General features: G+C 53.6%; 1 protein-coding gene across 1 annotated transcript; it reads right to left on the bottom strand.

Moving 5' to 3' along the window:
- Positions 1–10,775: 10,775 nt before the first annotated feature.
- Positions 10,776–13,065, bottom strand: LOC122370820 (DNA-binding protein inhibitor ID-4-like). Its single transcript, XM_043346754.1, has 2 exons — positions 12,563–13,065; positions 10,776–12,084 (listed from the first exon to the last, which is right to left on the bottom strand). Exons 1-2 carry the CDS (start codon positions 12,935–12,937, stop codon positions 12,052–12,054), a joined length of 408 nt encoding a protein of 135 aa, XP_043202689.1. The 5' UTR covers positions 12,938–13,065; the 3' UTR covers positions 10,776–12,051.
- Between the last annotated feature and the right edge of the window lie 2,964 nt (positions 13,066–16,029).

The following is a 16,029-nucleotide window of genomic DNA, read 5'->3' as shown; positions in this document are numbered from 1 at the left end:
TAAAAGGTCTTCAGCAGTTTTTTACTTTTGACAGAGACGTGCTAGAGCGGTGAAAACACCGTTGATCTGAGGTCAACCTTGAGGTCAATCAGAGCGGTGTCCTCTGGGGGCTAAACCGTTGATTTGAGGTCAAATTTGAGGACATATCGGCAAAAGAGCGTTAAAAGAGCTATCGAATGCGCTTTTCCGCGGCGCTGTAGCTCTGTTGGTTCCCGAGTTAGCCGTCGGGTGTTCAAAATCGTTGAAATCAACAAAATTTGACCTTTGATGAATCCTGGTGACCTAACCTTTGCCTTGACCTTAAAATGACCGAGTGTTTTTCTCCTTAATTTTGACGCTCTTTCGATTGCCGCTTACCGCGTGTCGCTACGTGGCCCAGGAGCCGAGTTGACGGAGGGGCGTGAAACGACCCCCCAAGATTACTTCCCCCCATCACTCGACGGAAAGTTCATGCCACTAACACAGCGCGGGTTAATTGTTATGTTAGCTAGCTCCTGTTGTAAGCTGTGGAGTCCTGGACGGTGGACCTGATCTTGAAGGAACTGGGCCTAACATTTTCATAGCAAACGTAAAAAATGTTTAATAGGTTGTGCAAAAAATAGCATCTCTTTTAGGAAACATTTGCGAAACCTTGAACATCATCCCCAGACCCCATTAGTGCCGAGCTCCCAACGACGACCATAAAAGCGCCCCCTTCCCGTCATAGGCGGCGGAATGGGGAGGGCACCGGGGCACCGTGCCCCCCTTTGATTTTGGCATTTCAACATTAGCCCTATGAGCGTTGCATGAAAATAATAGGACCAAAAGTCGGCTGTGCCCCCCCCCCCCCTTAATTGAAGGTGTTCCGCCGCTACTGCATCCCGTCAACGTGGGTTTATCATAAGGATGCTAAGATTTAATTTCCAATCCGAGGCTGTAATGATGGAAAGCAAATTTACATTTTACATGTGAAACAAGCTGACACAACTAAATATTTCCTCTCTCGCTCCCTCTCACTGATTTACCCATTGTCCTCTTTCTCATTTTACCCTCTCTGGTTTTCCTTTTCTGTCCCTCTTTTTTCTCCTCCCGTCCTTATCCCTTCCCTCCAGTCTTTCTTAGCTCTCTCTCCCTCTCTCCTCTCTCCCTCCTCTCCCTCTCTCCCCTCCCTCTCTCTCTCCTCCCCCCTTTCTCTCTCTTCTCCTCTCTCCCCCTTTCTCTCTCTCTCTCTCTCCCCTTTTCTCTCTCTCTCTCTCTCTCTCCCCCTTTCTCTCTCTTCTCTCTCTCCCCCTTTCTCTCTCTCTCTCTCTCCCCTCTTTCTCTCTCTTCTCTCTCTCTCCCCTCTTCTCCTCCTCTTCTCTCTCTCTCCCTCCTCTCTCTCCTCTTCTCTCTCTCTCCGCTCTCCCCTCTCTCTCTCTCTCTCCCTCGCTCTCTCTCTCTCCGCCTCTCTCTCCTCCCCGCGCTCTCTCTCTCGCGCGCGCGCTCTCTCTCTCCTCGCTCTCTCTCTCTCGCTCTACTCTCTCTCCCTCTTTCTCCTCTCTCCTCTCTCCCTCTCTCTCCCTCTCTCTCTCTCTCTCTCTCTCTCTCTTCTTTCCTTCCTCACATATTCTCGACTGCCACAGCGTTGTAGGACTTGTTTCCAGACAGGTCCAGGCTCTCCCCAATCCGCAGGCCCCAGCCCACACGGCCCTACCGCGCAAACAGCCTCCGGCGGATGACCTCTGACCTCGGCGACCTGACCCCAGCCAACCGATCGCGTCCCTCTCCACGCCTCCGCCCCGCTTCCCCCACTACAGCTGCGTAGTAATTGTAGCGTGTGCAAAGGTCACGTGACATTATTTACTTCTGCGACTTGTTCGGCTGACAAGAGATGGCACTAGTGGTCTGTGGATCAGAGGCGGGGCTAGGTTCTACGACTTCTTGGGGCACACTTTAGGGCAGAAAAGAGGTTTTTTTGGCTCCCCATCCCAAAATGCTTCGAATATACAAAAACAAGTTATATATTCGAAAATCGGAGGACCAAACGGATCGTTTGACGTATCTTGCGCAACTGAGAATTGATCGGTCTTCAAACTACTGAACAAAAACGAGGTGATTAGTAGCAAGTGCTGGTGACTGTACATAACAAGGCAATTTTTAGATCCTGAATTACGAGTAAGTTGCAGTTCTGAGCTGCATATTGACGGTGCGGATTCCATCTGCAATACCTGTGCCACCTCCTAGCGATATCAGCAAAGAGAAATGCGAAGAACGCAATCAACCAATCCCACCAGCATGGACAACCTTTACCGCCCGTGGCGGGACCTCCGGCGCCGCGTGCGCTCTGACCCGGCGATAGTCTCCCGTTCGGCGCAGATGTTGCCGCGCGGGATGCCTGATTTCATTACCGTCTGCGCCATTAGCGGCTGTATGGGCGACAGCAGGCCGGGCGGCTGACACCGGGCCTGCTCAGCTGCCGGCTCCCACCGGTGCGGCGGCCACACCCGGCCCGCATACCAGCCGCGCCGCTCCCGACCCGCCATATGTCGGCTGGGGGCCGCTGAGAGCCGAGCCGGTCCCACCCAGCCGGGGTGCAGCGAGACGCAGAGGGGACGCGCGCGGCTTAGGTGCATAATAGATGCAGCCGGGGCGCAACAGAAGCCAGTGCAGCAGAGATGTTAAACGGCGATGCTGCAGGGAGATGGGTGAACGGCTTAGTTAGCGATGCACGGTGCGTACTGGTCTTGTGGTGCCCGATGTCGCAATCCTGCAATCCTGATACTTGCAGTGCGTTCTTGATTCGTCACGCACGTGGAGGCTCGAGTTTTGAATGTTTTGAGACTGCTGACCGGTGTACACTGCATGCAAGCTAGTTTGAATTTAGATAAATACGTGCATATAGGTAACGCCAGCCTTTTATTCTATTCGATTCAATGCTCGATTCATTAGCTTGTTTGGATGACGCCGTCAAATCGGAACAGTGAATAGGGCGAACAATACAAGTCGGCGAGCTGAGCGCTCAGGGCAAGGACATCCGCGATTGGCAATGAAGCCGTCCGTCACACAACTGGCGCTGACTATTCCCCCTCTGTCCTCCAAACGCTCCACCATCTGGCCACTGTCTATAGCTGCAATTAACCAGCCTGTCGGCCCGGTGGCCACTGCCGAGGGACGCTATGTCACGGTGACCTGGGCTGGGAGTCCGGGTCCCATAAAAACAGACGGAACCGGCGCGGGACCGCAGGAGCCGACCCGTCCGTCCCGACCCGCCGTCCCTCCCCGGTGGCCGGGGCTGACAGATTTCGGGCCGGCAGGGTCCAATCGCCCGTCTGACGAGGGTGGCCGTCACTGCCTCCGTGCGCCGCTCTGTTGGCTCAGGATTGGGGCCACAGGTGTGAGACGCGTGAGAAATTCCAGACATTGTCCGCCGGCCGACGGAAGGGACTAATAAGGTTTACCTGGACACAAAGCGAGCGGCCCGGCGCGCCAGGGGGCCGATCGTTACGACTCTGTTTGACTGTCCAACAGGACGGCCCCTGCCGAGTGTTTTGTGACCAAGTGACTGCGCCTGGCCGGGTGGGGCGCTGTCTGCCCACAGGGACCCCGGACCTGTTTGGCATCGCCAGCGGTACATCGGGCGCCTCTTTGCCCAGCGCGCCGTCCCCGGTACGGTGGAAGGGACGGTGGGAGACACCTGCCAAACCTGGGACCGAGGGGACCTAACGCCGCGTGAGGAGTCGCTCTGCGCCTCTCAGCGCATCGGTGGTCACCTGTGTGGTCAGAACGGGTGAGAGCGGCCACAGCCGCAAAATAACCGCATCAGGTAAATGTATTGACACAGGGAACGCCCCCACGTCCCGATCGCCTGCTGTGATAATAAGGCGGCGCTCCCAGGATTCGAATGGGTGAAAGGCCAAAAGAGGCTCCTAAACAGCGTCTCAAGGCCAGACGGAATAACAAATAGGGCCTGGAAAACGGCAATTACTCTGTGGGCTTAGGTTAGCTAAGCCATGGGCTAAGGCATTCGTACTCTGTTTGAAAAGAGTGATGCTATTAGTTCAACGGCAGAAAACGGAAATAGCCCAAAAAGGCGTATCTATACCTTTAAACTTCACCCCTCCCCAGCCCCCTCCCATTTCAGTAGTGCCACGGCCGGATCCATGAATTGAAATCAGCGGCTCTGTGGGATGGGTGTGGACCCGGGGGCGCGGCGGACCGCTGTGGGCGCGGTCCGCCCGGTTCCGGTCGGTTCCGCTCCGCCGTGGCATCACTTCCGTTCCCACGCCCCGCTCCGAGCCGGAGGCGGTCGGGTCGGGTCGGGCTGACACTGGGACACGGCCAGCCACGCCGCTCGCTGTCACATTTCTGAATGGTTTGGTAAAAGTGAGAGCCATTCACAGCAACAGGCGCTCATTCAGCGCTGTTGGATGCGAGGTCCCGCCGGCCGCTGATGTTGCGTGTTGGTCTGACGGCTGGTTCAGAGCGCCGTACGGCACTCGACAGTGATTCGACGAATCAGACCAGTACATTCACCATTCAACGATGCGGTCAGCGGAAAATAAATGGTGCACTGTGACGAGCATTACCGTAACGAAATTCATCGTTAATCATTTTGATGGATCGTTACCGCATTCATACGAAAGCGACAGCGTCCCACCCACATCTATCAACGCAAGCATTCAACCCTACTCGCTAACTACCATGACATTCCAGCATGACTCCAGCTCTTCATTCACCGGCTCGGCTGAAGCTCGGTGAGCTCTGAGCTTTGACTCGCTCTCCTTCCAATTAGTGAGCTAGTCAGATGTCGACAGTCGCTGACTGTCTTTGTGTGAAGGCTCCGGGACCGTCACCACAACGTGAAGTCATCTCACACAGCTGCCCATGGCCGGCTGACCATGGAAGCATGCCCAACTTTTTATGTCTGTAGATTTACGGGGGTTACTTTCGGGATACATTGCAGGTCCTAGTTCTTTATAGGTAACGGGTGATTACGAGCGAGCGAGCGCAGCGAGCGAAGTGAGTCTTTTCAATATAGCGGAAAAATCTCAGTATGAGCGGCCCGGCCCGGCCCGCCCGGCCCGGCCCGGCCCGGCCCGGCCCGGCCCGGCCCTGTAACGCTTTTGAGAGGCTTATATCTCAGCAACCGCTGGACCGATTGGCCTGCGGTCTTTTTTGTTGGGTAGCCCCATCCCTTCTACCCCGTAATTGACTACTTTTGATACATCTCAGTGGCCGGCGTGGCACGTGCCACGTGAGAAGTCAAGGGTGTTCAAGCTGTTTTGCAAAAGTAGTGATTTTGAGAGGCTCATATCTCAGCAGCCGCTTGGGCGATTGGCTTGCGGTAACTTTTGTAGGGTAGCAGCATCCCTTCTACCAAAAAATAGGATACTCTCGATGCATGTGGGTCACCCCAGTGCACGTGCAAAATACAACAATAAGAGGTGTCAAATTTGTTCCCATTTTAATAACTCGGTAATTACTGGGGCGATTTTGCTGAAACTTGGCATACAGGTAGGCACCCATCAGACAATGCATTCCCATGTGTTGCGGTTAAGGTGCTACTGCACGTGCGCACGTGCAGGGGGCGCTTCCAGATCTCGAGAACGGCTGGGCCGATTGCGCTCAAATTTGGTACACGGTTGGGGACCAGTTAGTAGGGTGCCGTGCAAAAGTCAGTTTGGACCCCGTTTGCACGTGCGCACGTGCAGAATGCCGCTTCCAGATCTCAGGAATGGCTGGGCCGATTGCGTTCAAATTTGGTACACCGCTAGCGACCGGTTAGAAGGGTGCTTTGCGCAAGCCCGTTGGAAGTACCCTCTCGCCCTTTCGCACGTGCAGGGCTCACTATCTCGCTCGCTCGTTCTTCGCCCAAAAGGCGTTTTACTGGTACAATGATGCTGCAATAAGGCCTCTCACCGAGCCCTGCAGTTTATATGTTCTAGGGCATGTTACAGGGTTCGTGCGTCTCGTTAACTTTATAGTTGTCAAAATATAGACCGTTTGTTTAACAATAGTTGAACGGAGTCGCATTGTTCGGAGATCAGGAGTCCATTTTCGGGGGGTTTTCTTTGCAAGGCGGAATGATAATTCCACGACACAAGTGAGTTCGGCAAACAGCAACAGTATCTCGGAGACTCACTGACTTAGTGAGTCACGGACGGAGTCAATGAGTCACTTCACTCCTCGATAGACTCATGAGCTGCAGTAAATAAAGCCAAACTGATGAGACCTCATGCGTGAGGTGAACAACTCAAATGCGAGTTACTCCAACAGCAAGTTACACTGGTCTCATTACCAAAACTAAGCCCCATCTGCACTAAGCCACGGCAGTCGGCAGCATTGCGCCGTTCGGCACAGCCCTCCCCACAATCCGCCGCCGTTCGGTTCGGCGGCAGCTGCCGTGCACAGTGCGGCTGGGTGTCGCAGTCGGCTCCGGTCGCCATCTGTCAGCGCCGGGCGACCACTGTCAGCTCGGGTGTCAGCCGCGGGACGGCCGGCCATCTGTGACAGACGTGCCTGCCGGACAGACGTGCCCCGCAGGCCGGCCTGTGTGACAGACGTGCCCCACGAACAGACGTGCCTCCCGGACCATGTGCCTCCCCACCGACTGTTCCGTGACAGACGTACTTCTCGGGCCGCTGCATGTGACAGACGCGTTTTCCTGACAAACATGCCCTCCCGGACCGGTCTGCGACAGACATAACTCTGTGACAGACATACTTATAGTTCTCTGACAGACGTGCCTCCCCGACAGACCACATCTCTGACAGATGTGTCTCTCAGACCTCTCTGTGACAGTCAGGAACGAGTGACTGTGGGACTCTGATTGTGGGCGCTCTGACAGTGGGATTGTGATCGTGGGACTGGGATTGTGGGACTGTCATTGTGGGCGCTCTGACAGTGGGACTGTGATCGTGGGACTGGGATTGTGGGACTGTCATTGTGGGCGCTCTGACAGTGGGACCGTGATCGTGGGACTGGGATTGTAGGACTGTCATTGTGGGCGCTCTGACAGTGGGACCGTGATCGTGGGACTGGGATTGTGGGACTGTCATTGTGGGCGCTCTGACAGTGGGACCGTGATCGTGGGACTGGGATTGTGGGACTGTCATTGTGGGCGCTCTGACAGTGGGACTGTGATCGTGGGACTGGGATTGTGGGACTGTCATTGTGGGCGCTCTGACAGTGGGACCGGGATCGTGGGACTGGGATTGTGGGACTGTCATTGTGGGCGCTCTGACAGTGGGACCGTGATCGTGGGACTGGGATTGTGGGACTGTCATTGTGGGACTGTCATTGTGGGCGCTGTGACAGTGGGACTGGGATTGTGGAACTGGGATTGTGGGACTGTCATTGTGGGCGCTGTGACAGTGGGATGTGATCGTGGGACTGGGATTGTGGGACTGTCATTGTGGGCGCTCTGACAGTGGGACCGTGATCGTGGGACTGGGATTGTGGGACTGTCATTGTGGGACTGTCATTGTGGGCGCTGTGACAGTGGGACTGTGATCGTGGGACTGGGATTGTGGGACTGTCATTGTGGGCGCTGTGACAGTGGGATGTGATCGTGGGACTGGGATTGTGGGACTGTCATTGTGGGCGCTCTGACAGTGGGACCGTGATCGTGGGACTGGGATCGTGGGGCTGGGATTGTGGGACTATCATTGTGGGTGCTCTGACAGTGGGACCGTGATCGTGGGACTGGGATTGTGGGACTGGGATTGTGGGCGCTCTGACAGTGGGACTGGGATTGTGGAACTGGGATTGTGGGACTGTCATTGTGGGCGCTGTGACAGTGGGATTGTGATCGTGGGACTGGGATTGTGGGACTGTCATTGTGGGCGCTCTGACAGTGGGACCGTGATCGTGGGACTGGGATTGTGGGACTGTCATTGTGGGCGCTCTGACAGTGGGCTCAGACGGAGACGCTGTGGGCGGTGGCCGTCTGGCTGATGAGACGCTAATGCGATGTTGTTAGCACACAGTCTATCGGTCGACAGCACGCCCACCTTATACTAACATGACAAGCGTGTTTCGCTCCCCGATCAGTTCCGCACGTCGGCGGCGCTGCTTCGGTTCTCATGACTGCCACTGAAAATGGGCTGCGAGGAACAATATTACTTTGCTACTCGCAAGGAAGGCTCATGTAGTCGGCTTATACAAATACCGAATACAGAATATCGAATTATCTACATACTTATAGCATGTCCGATATATCTGTGCCCTGTGTCGGTGTGGAGCAAAGAGGAATGCGAATAAGGCATTGTTACGTTTCACATGCTTGAATTAACCTATATAGACCATATCCCACAGAGACGAATCGAAATAGGAGCACAACTGAACCAACAGCGAGCGAATTGACGCGGAGAAAGGCAGAATCCTTCCCGTGGTCTCCGCTAATCCCCCGCACCGATCCCTGACAGGCACCAGCACCAGTCACCCTCGCCGTGAGGGTGACAGCACCAGCCACCCTCGCCGCCGCGCCCTCTCGGCCCTTGGCCCGCTGCACGGTCGGCCCGCACACCTATCCACCGGGGCAGGTGTGACCTCATCGGCGGCACATGCGGGCCGCTGAGTGGGCCGAGGTCGGTTCGGCCCGGCCCGGACCGCGATAGTGGGGAAGATCAATGGAAAATCAGAGCCACATCTGTCCCACATGTCCTTCAGTACCTACCGTTTCTATAATTGCACCGCGCTTAACTGCAGAATGGACTTCGGGGTTTCTTTTTTTTCGACAACCGCTCTTACTCAGATCGTCCAAAAATATGTTGCACGTAAAAAGATGACCATGAAATAAAACTTGACCCTCCATTGTTTGTTAATGTCACGTTCGCCAAAGCCATGTCACATATAAATCCGCTGTTAAACTTATAAGCTGTAAAGCTTTTATGCCAATCTAAGACTTGTGCCTATCAAAATATTTGTGATAATGAACAATAAAATCGAGCAAACAAACAAACATATGTCAGGGTGCAGGCATCCGTCCGTCATATTCACGGTATATAATGCACTGACCAGGACACAGTTCGGGCTCACACGTGGAACAGGACCGCGCCGCGCCGCGCCGGCAGCTGCGAGTCGCCGACGTGCGTCACTTATCTGACATTTCAGTGCACGTGCACGGCAGCCCGCCCCTCCCCTGGTGGGGGTGGGGAGGGGTCAGAGGGCGGCAGTGACACAAATGGAGGGCCGCGGCACCTGCTATTTGACACTCGTTCTCTCACATTCAAAGGTATAATTAACTGTGTTTTGTGTGTAATCTGGGCATCCAGCAATGAAAAACCATCGTGACAATGTCTGTTGAGTGTGGTTATAAATTACTTATCAAAACATGTATTTTCCTTAAACTTTCGTGTCGTCATATGACATATAGTACAACATTTTATGCCAAGACATCACGTATAGGTAAAGCTATTGAGCCCTTGGTAATGAAGCATAATGGGGGATGATGGAGCAACGTGTGTAACGCTTTCGGTGATCAGTGATGGAATAAATATTTTGTAACGCACTTTATTGCTAAATTTAACTTGATTATGTGTAACATGTCCGAAGATGTACGTGTGAACAGAGGTAGGTATAAAACGGTTCGAGATAGGTATGTGTATTGTGTATTCTGCTGAAAGTGAATAGATCGACCTATTCAATAGGTAATGTTATTCGATAAACATAGAAGTTTTATTGGTTTGTCCTGAGACTTGCGCAAAAAAAAAAACGAATTAACTGATGCAGATTGGTTCAGCTCACTTTTTTCATTCAATTTATGGGAAAAAGTGGTGGGCTGCAAAGCCCATGGGTCATATATAGTTGAAGGACACATATACTGCTATCGAGGAAATTATCAGACATGTCTTCATTCTGTTTGCGTTGGAAAATATAAAGATGTAATTTGTGCCTTTGCTAATTGTTAGACCAGTGCTTTGCTGATTCAATCAAAGCTGATTGAAACACGAATTATTGTGGGAAATGCCGTGTAGTTACATTCATTTCAATTACTTCATCATCATTATCTCACTCCCGTCTGTTCTATATAATTTGTTCCCATGCCTATGACACCTCCAGCCTATGTTCTGTAAACAAAATCACCGTCTATTTGTCCACGCATGGGAGAGCCCGCCGGCCCAGGCTGACTAATTCGCCCTGTCGCGGGCGGCGGTTCACGAAATGACCGTCCGGTCGCCGCGGGCCACTTGACCGACTGGTCACGGCGGTGTGCACCCACGGTCTGCCGGCTGACCGAGGGTAATACGGAGCTCTAATGACCACCTGACAGCCGGCCCACCGCTGATGGACTCTGTTCCCACGGCACCTCCAACCCGCCGCGGACCCACTGCCAACAGATGGCGAGCAGAGAGGCGCCTGCAAACTGCAATGTTACTCAGGGCTCATTAAGAAAAATACAGGTTATACCGTATTAAGCATACCTAAGACAGTTACAAGACGTGAAGTGGTGATCGTCGTTCTATTTCCGTCTCGTAGGAAGCAATGAATTAGGCACTTAATCCTCAGTAGATGTAAGCCCGTTATAAGAGCAGACCCTAGGTAAATACCAATTATGTGTGTTATTTATTAGCAGCAGTGCATCTTTTCTGTCCCACCTATAGGTAAACCACTTTTGCAACGCAACGAAATGAGATTGTAGTAAAGATTATTGTTATTAAATACTACCGTTTAATTAATCGACTACTAACCAGCAAAAATAATCGACATTGTTCACGATTCACAAACCTACAGAAAATCCATCAACTCGCCAATGAATTCTAACAAAACACCGTCTCGAGGCGTAGAGAATCGTTTTCTTTTCAAAACACAGCAACCATTTCTAACAGCTGTGTATTTCTCGACACGTGACGGCGCCCGTCACGACACCGTCACCCACCGTGCACACACGTCACGTCACACTTTGTACTTGGCCACTCCGGCTACTAGACAGTGTCACACACGAGCACGACACGTACACAAACACGCTATATATAATTCATATCACAGATACAGATAACAATATACAAACACCCGCAACAAAAGATAGCGCCGCGGCTCGAACGGGCGACAGACGGCGAATCGGTCGGCTCACGGATGTGGTGTTTGCACGGGGAGGAGGGTAGACCGGAGAGGGGAGGGGCGGACAGTGTGCACAGCTGCTGCCGCGACACTCCTATGTGTTCAGCGGGGAGGGAGACACCCTCGGTCAGAGAGCGTTCCGACTGGCCAGACACTCACACCGGATTGGGTGGACAATGCAGTCGGCACACAGATGGGTCCGTGGCCGCAGCTGACGGACTGGGGATGGGACGCCAGAGTGGCCGAAACTAATGACCATTCTGTGGTTTTAACAATGCCAGTTAGGGGCTCCATCATTGTCACGAATGGTGGTACAGGTTTGACGATAACTTATGATATCTGCGACCCGTCTATCCGACGGGGTTCAACACTAAACATTCAGTGCGTTACACTGACGGATCCATGTAGAGGAGGCATTATGTAGGGGCAATCGTCCCTTCTGCAGTGTCAGCTATTGATAAAAGGGTGTCGTTTTCCTTGCAGAGAAAGAAAACGAGGGAACATTTATACGAAACAATTATCATTATGTACATTGCACCGCAATGCACGAGAAAGCGAAATCCGAGGAGATTTTAAAATCTTATGTTTTTGGGAAAATGCCCCTCGCAGCGTTCAATACCACCTTTCTGGATCCGTCAGTGTACGTACGTCAGTCAAATAAAATATCAGGAGGACGGTGCGGGCCGATCACGGGGTAATATCGACCCGTTCGAGCAGCCGGCAGCGGCTCGTTCATCTGTCACACCCGGCCTGTGTGTCTGTCACATCTGTCCCGTCCGTCCGTCCGTCCGGCTGTGGGACAGATGGCTGGGACAGCTGGTGTCCCCGCCGAGGGGGCGGCTCCGGTCGCCCCCCACCCCACCAACGGTCCCCGGGGGGACAGACCCGCAGATCGGCGGCGGACCAGGCGCGCTCCCAGCTCGGCTCCCACGTCGATCCGGTGCCGGTTTCGCTCGACGGGTCCGCCGCACAGAGGGCGAGCAGTGGTCGCAGGTGGCCGGCAGCCGGACGCACCTCCGGTCCGGCGGGCGGTTACGAGCCAGCAGCTGGCGGCGGCGGCGGCGGCTGGAAGGGATCAAAGCGAGCACGTCACGCCGCGAGCTGGTACGATGCGCCGCCGCAGCTGCGTCAAGGTGACGCCCACAATGGAGGGCCCGCTGAGAGGGAGCGGTGCGCTCACCAGACGCGGCGGTATGCGGGGCTGCTGCGGCCGACCGGCCCACACCTGGCGGCCCGCCGGCGCCCCACAGCCGCACAGGGCACAATTGAGTAATGATTTTAGATGACGTTGCAAGTTAGGTGGTCAGTTGTGTTCAGATGAAAGCGCTGTTTCGTGGCACCATCAAATAGCATTCATACTGCACATAATTTATGGCCGCAATTTACATATCACAAGCACAGCAAGCCACCTCTCTCTCCCATCCCTGCGACCAGAGGTCACCACCTCATCCCATCCCTGCGACCAGAGGTCACCACCCCACCACCCTACCCGTCGCCGCCCCATCCCCTCCCCGTCCCCATTCCGACCTCACCGCGTGCTCACCTGACCAGACCGGTCCATATCCTCCTGTGAGTCACCCTCGGTCGGAGCGGTCGGCGCCGTCCTCGCGTGGGCGGCCGTCCTGGGGCGCTCGCTCGCGTCGTCACCATTTTCGGTGTCCTCTCGCTCGCTGTGGCGCGGCAGCTGGCGGCCGAGTAGGGTGTCCTCCAGGTCACAGATGTAGTCGATGACATACTGAATCACCTCCAGCCTGGAGAGCCGCCGGTGTTTGGGCGCAGAGGGCACCAGGGCGGTCAGGCGGTTCAGGTACAGCTGCACCTGATCGGCACAGTCGACCGACGCCGCCCGGGCGCGGGGAGTCTTCATACCCGCTCGTAGTCGCGCAGAGCGACCCGTGTCCACGACAGCAGCCTTCATAGCTCCGCGGTGAGATTCTGGAACTGCGCAGCGGCGGACCAACGCAACAGACCCACAGCGACGAACTGCCCGCACAGCTGGCCGCGCTGGGGCGGCGGCGGCGGCAGCCGACAGGTGGCAGCCACCGAGCGCTGATTGGCTCTCCGCCCCGCCGGCTGACCAATCAGAACGGTGCCAGCCGCGCCAGGCTCAAATACTGTGACGTCATCCAGGTGTAATAGGGATGGCGTCACCACTCACCAGATTTACAACGGAAGTAGAGACGGCAGATGTTCCATCCATGCGATCCCCGGAACATTGAATGAGTCGGCCGGGCATAATGTAATGAGCGCGCTCATGTCTGGCCGGAAAGGCCTGGTTACGCACAAAGGTGGGAAATACCCATCTGCCTTTCGAGGCACACACTACAGTAAATTAAGAGCAATTATCAAACAAGAGCAAAGTAAAGGGTAGCGAATACTTACCTCCCTCGCCCACCCTCTCTGCTCACACCACCGACCACCTTCAGGCTGGACTCGCTCCCCGAGTTTGGAATGTCTCTCTCCGCCAGAGAGGAGACGTGGGCGCAGTCGCAGGTCAGAACGAGGTCAAGCACACAGGTCCTGTCGACGCCGCCCTCTGCACAAACGATCACTGTGCAAACACAGACCGGCCGGTCAGAGACCCAGCGCTCACAGAGCCGTCAGCCGGGGTGGTCGGACGTAGGTACTGACTGTGCACACAAACACCTGCAGATAGCCGGCGCCGCACAACCGGGCCGAGCCGGTCGGACTATAGCCTGGCTTGCAGTTCCGACCGGTATGGTATCCCGCCTATCCACGGCTGCATACAAATGAGGCTAGAGCGGGACCTGTAAAGCGACGCTTAACCCTTGCCGGACTTATCGGGTTTCTTCATAAGGAAGACGGCCGAGGGTAGCGGCGGGGGGGGGGGGGGGGGGGCGTTCCACATCGCCGTTCACATCGCCGTTTCAACCCTACCTACTTGAGCTGTGAGCTTCGCAGAAGAAAGCCGTGTGCGCCCTTACAAGGCGTAGTAAGTATCTGGTACTTACCTACACAATGTTAATTTTCAGGCCAGCCAGTGACCTCTGAGGTCAGAAAGGCCCCAAAAGCAGGAGCCTGCTTTGGTAATTAACTTCGTAAAGGATAATAAAGATGTCGTGATTTTGGAATTTGGCACCATCCTGTTCGTCATGCCCAGGCGCGTCGAATGATTACTTTTATCAGAAAAGGTCAACTTGGTCTTTGCAGTCGCTCAGGTCATAAAGTTTGTCGCATGAGGTCACATTGAATGTCAATCGATTCGACAGGTCTTTCGGGATCTATTGCTTACATAGGCGGCTATTCCGTTGTGCCTCACTAAATAAATTTCGCTCGGGAGTTACTGAAAATATAATCCGATGACCTGAAGCGAGCTTCGTGACAGTCCGTATTATCGTATACCTACCACAGTGCAAAACTGAATAATCGGACCTTGCGATAAATGCTAGGAGTATAGGAAACCACGAATCACGATTTCATGTGCTTGAATTAGTTGGAGACCATTTACGGTGTCAAAATATTCTTTTTTCATATTCCCTCCAATCTCCATTGACTTATCCTATGTCTTATCCCGCGCCCTGATGGGGGCATTTTGCCCCCCTGTGGTTTTTCTTGAATAGGGAAAAACGGCGCGGCGGTGCGCAGCGCCGCCAAATTTTCAGTACCTACCTTTCAAAACATAAAGTTAACACCATCACACAAACATTTCAAGTTAGGTATACCTAGGCCACCTTAGGTCAGGAGTTGTTGAGGTCAAACTGAGGTCATGTTCGAGCAAAAATGAGCTAAAAGAATGAAATCTTGAAACGCTCACAAAAGCTACAGCTAACGAGCAATTTTAATGTTCTTTATGTGGCCGTGTAGAGAAAAGACGGCGCTACAAAACTGCTATCTCGGATTTTAAAATTTTGTTACCTTGACCCCCCAAAATAAAAAGCATTTTTATTACCCATCGCATGTGTAGAGGGGGGGGGGGTCGGATGGACCCTCCCCCATGGTTTTTTTCGCGAATAACTCGCGTTTAAAGCGGCCGATCGCGACGAAACTTTCAGTACCCTCGAGTTGATCAATTTTACACCTACCTCTGAAAATTTCATGAGCCTGACCCAAGTGACCTTTGACCTGTGACCTATTTCTCGAACCCATGTTTGGCCGGAATCGCGATTCGGCGTATGTCGGCTCACATTAGCCGCGCCTTTGCAAGCTTTTCGTGGTTTCAAACGTTCAAATATGTGATTTGATGTTGCTCCCATGCATTTGGGTGGATGTCAAGGTCACCTGAAGGTCAGGTCAGGTCATTGAACATTGGTGACCTCGGTTCACTTTTTCGAGCTTTACGTGTTTCTAGGCTAGTTTTTTTAGCTGAATTCGAATTTATAAACTATTTGAACATTTACGAAGTAGTTTTGGTGCCTTCGTAACATGTTACGAAACTGCCAGAGGCCGTTGACACGTACTACGAATACCCGTCACGACCCCTACTGGATGACCTGACCTGACCTGACCCGACCTGGTCTAAATGCTTAAAGACATGATCTGTGATCAAACCTAACACGATATTCGTGATCAGCACCCTGATAAAAACCCCTAGCAGCCACACTTTACGACGTTCTAACAGGTCCCGATTTTTTAAAGGTTGCCTGACCCACATTATCGCATTTGTCCATAAAACATAAAACATTTGGACCATAAAACATGTATCACACGAAACTTCCGTACTGTGACCCTCAGTGACCTGACCTCTTTGACTTGATCTGGTATTAGTGACCAGTAGCGGCGGAACACCTTAACCTTCGCCCGTATTGGTGATTTTCCAGCCGCGAACGTATAAGGGGGGGGGGGGGGGTCCGTTGGACCCCCCTTGCCGTTTCGCCCCTGATCAAGCTAGAGCTTCGCGGAAAAAACGAGCCGAGCGTGTTGCCCGTGACGAGAGGAAACCGATGATACCCAATTTTAAGGTCCTTGGTCATCGGTTGACCTTCCAGGTCAGGTCAATGACCCAAAAGTCGGGAATATCGGGACCTGTTAGAAAGTCGTAAAGCGTGGCTG

This window comes from Amphibalanus amphitrite, unplaced genomic scaffold, assembly GCF_019059575.1.
Source record: "Amphibalanus amphitrite isolate SeventyFive unplaced genomic scaffold, NRLGWU_Aamphi_draft 000035F_arrow, whole genome shotgun sequence".
Classification (NCBI taxonomy): Eukaryota; Metazoa; Arthropoda; class Thecostraca; order Balanomorpha; family Balanidae; genus Amphibalanus; species Amphibalanus amphitrite.
The sequence above is the reverse complement of the archived record's forward strand: the minus strand, read 5'-3'. Positions and strand labels throughout refer to the sequence as shown.